Raw genomic sequence first — 1748 nt, forward strand, 5'->3', positions numbered from 1 at the left:
TATTTAATGGTTTTTCCCAGTGAAAAATTACCATAAGAGGGTTTGAGGATTAACTATGGACAAATATTCTCAGTATTGAAATGGGAATAAAACATTATACATGTGACTAAGCAGACAAATTCATCCTTACAGAAACTTAAACTTGACCAAAGTTTCAACAAAAGCACTAAAAAGCTCTGCAACTTGCATGATGAATTAAGGATTTATTAAGACTGGAAGAAGAATAACATGGAGTCAAAGTGGAAAGTTGTTGTTTCAATTCTGAATTAAATGGTTACAGCTCACATAGCAAATAAGTTGCCCCCAGTCATTCATACCCCCCAAACTCAAAAATTTTCTGCCACTTATGTCAATGATTAAATGGACTGGCCATCATACACACTACATTCAAAAATGGTTGGACATGAATGCAATGCTCTGAAAATGTGCTTTGCACCATGCAATTCATCTTCAAGTAGTACTCAATTTATTGGAAATATCTCTGATAGAGGAATGGTCAACAGCTCACCGGTTCACTTGTTTTGAACATGCTACATTGTTGTAGTACTTGAGTTTTTTGATAATTAAATGGGCTACAAAGTTTTACTTTATTATCAAATGAGTATTTGTGAGCATACATTCTACCAGTAGATATCTGTATATCAGATGACATGGCTAATTATCCAACACTTGCTCTACACTGAAATTAATTCAGTCGTACATTTGAGATTTAATAATCCTAGTAGTAAAAGCAGTAACTGTACAACAGTAATTAGTATAGTTAACATTCAAAAGTACCAAATGTCCACATACCATTATTTTACAACTACTAGTAATAGTGTTATTATGTCACTGTCATCATTGCATTTGCAATTTGTGTAACACTTAAACTGTAAGATTGTAAAAGTGTAAATTAAAGTACTGCGATTTTACTCGACTGCTAATGCACAAATAAGAATCGGGTATTTTAAGATCCAACTACTGAAGAATAAGAATTAATGCATTTAACTTTAAGATGATCATGATGGGTCCATCACGTGATCATTATATTCGTTGGTTTGATTTAATTAAAAGACAATTGATCATTACAATAATTAAAGAAAAAATACAACAGCTGACCTGAGTCTTGTACATCCCCAGTGTAGGACGAAGCAGAACTGTTACGCTCATTTTGAATCAAAGGAGCTCTTTCATCTGCTTCGTTTCTCTCCATGATTCTATCTGCACCTACCGTTATCGACCATTTGGCAGTAGCCACCTAGGATATACAGGTAGTTATGCATCATAAAGTATTTGTATATATTGTAGTAGATAAAATAAGCGGTAAGGTGCGATATTTTTTATGAAACTACAACAAAACTTTTTTTCATATTTTTGTATAGTTAAGTTATGTGTAATTTTATATTATCTTTTTAATATGTATGAGTTTTATTCGTGTTAAAAAAGGTTATAAGTTCTTAGTTACTAAAACGATCAAGATAAGCGAATGGAAGTTCCTGAAATAAAGATGTTATTTAAAAGCTACTTACATGCGAGTTTGCCCCTGAAAAAGAAAGGCCTCGTATCTTTGTGTTAAATTAATTTTTTGAACCAAAGGCATGGACAGGCTGAGTTCCTGGCGCCTGAGCGCTCACATTTATTTAGAAAAAAATATATATCATTTGACATATTTGGCAAAGTACAAAAAAATCAAAAAAAAATCATGCATATGTGCTGGTAGATGGCTGCTAAGTTGACGATGAAGAAAACCATTCACTTACGCATTATTC

At 32.6% G+C, this 1748-nt stretch overlaps 1 protein-coding gene across 1 annotated transcript in view; it reads right to left on the reverse strand.

The window, feature by feature from the left end:
* Window positions 1-1231, reverse strand: part of LOC106468378 (type 1 phosphatidylinositol 4,5-bisphosphate 4-phosphatase-like) — a 35183-nt gene extending 33952 nt beyond the window's left edge. The window contains exon 1 of the mRNA XM_013928799.2: window positions 1099-1231. Within this exon, the coding sequence (XP_013784253.1) occupies window positions 1099-1192 (94 nt within the window). The 5' untranslated portion in view covers window positions 1193-1231. The remainder of the gene's footprint in view (window positions 1-1098) is intronic.
* Between the last annotated feature and the right edge of the window lie 517 nt (window positions 1232-1748).

This window comes from Limulus polyphemus, unplaced genomic scaffold (genome assembly GCF_000517525.1).
Source record: "Limulus polyphemus unplaced genomic scaffold, Limulus_polyphemus-2.1.2 Scaffold2985, whole genome shotgun sequence".
Taxonomy (NCBI): Eukaryota; Metazoa; Arthropoda; class Merostomata; order Xiphosura; family Limulidae; genus Limulus; species Limulus polyphemus.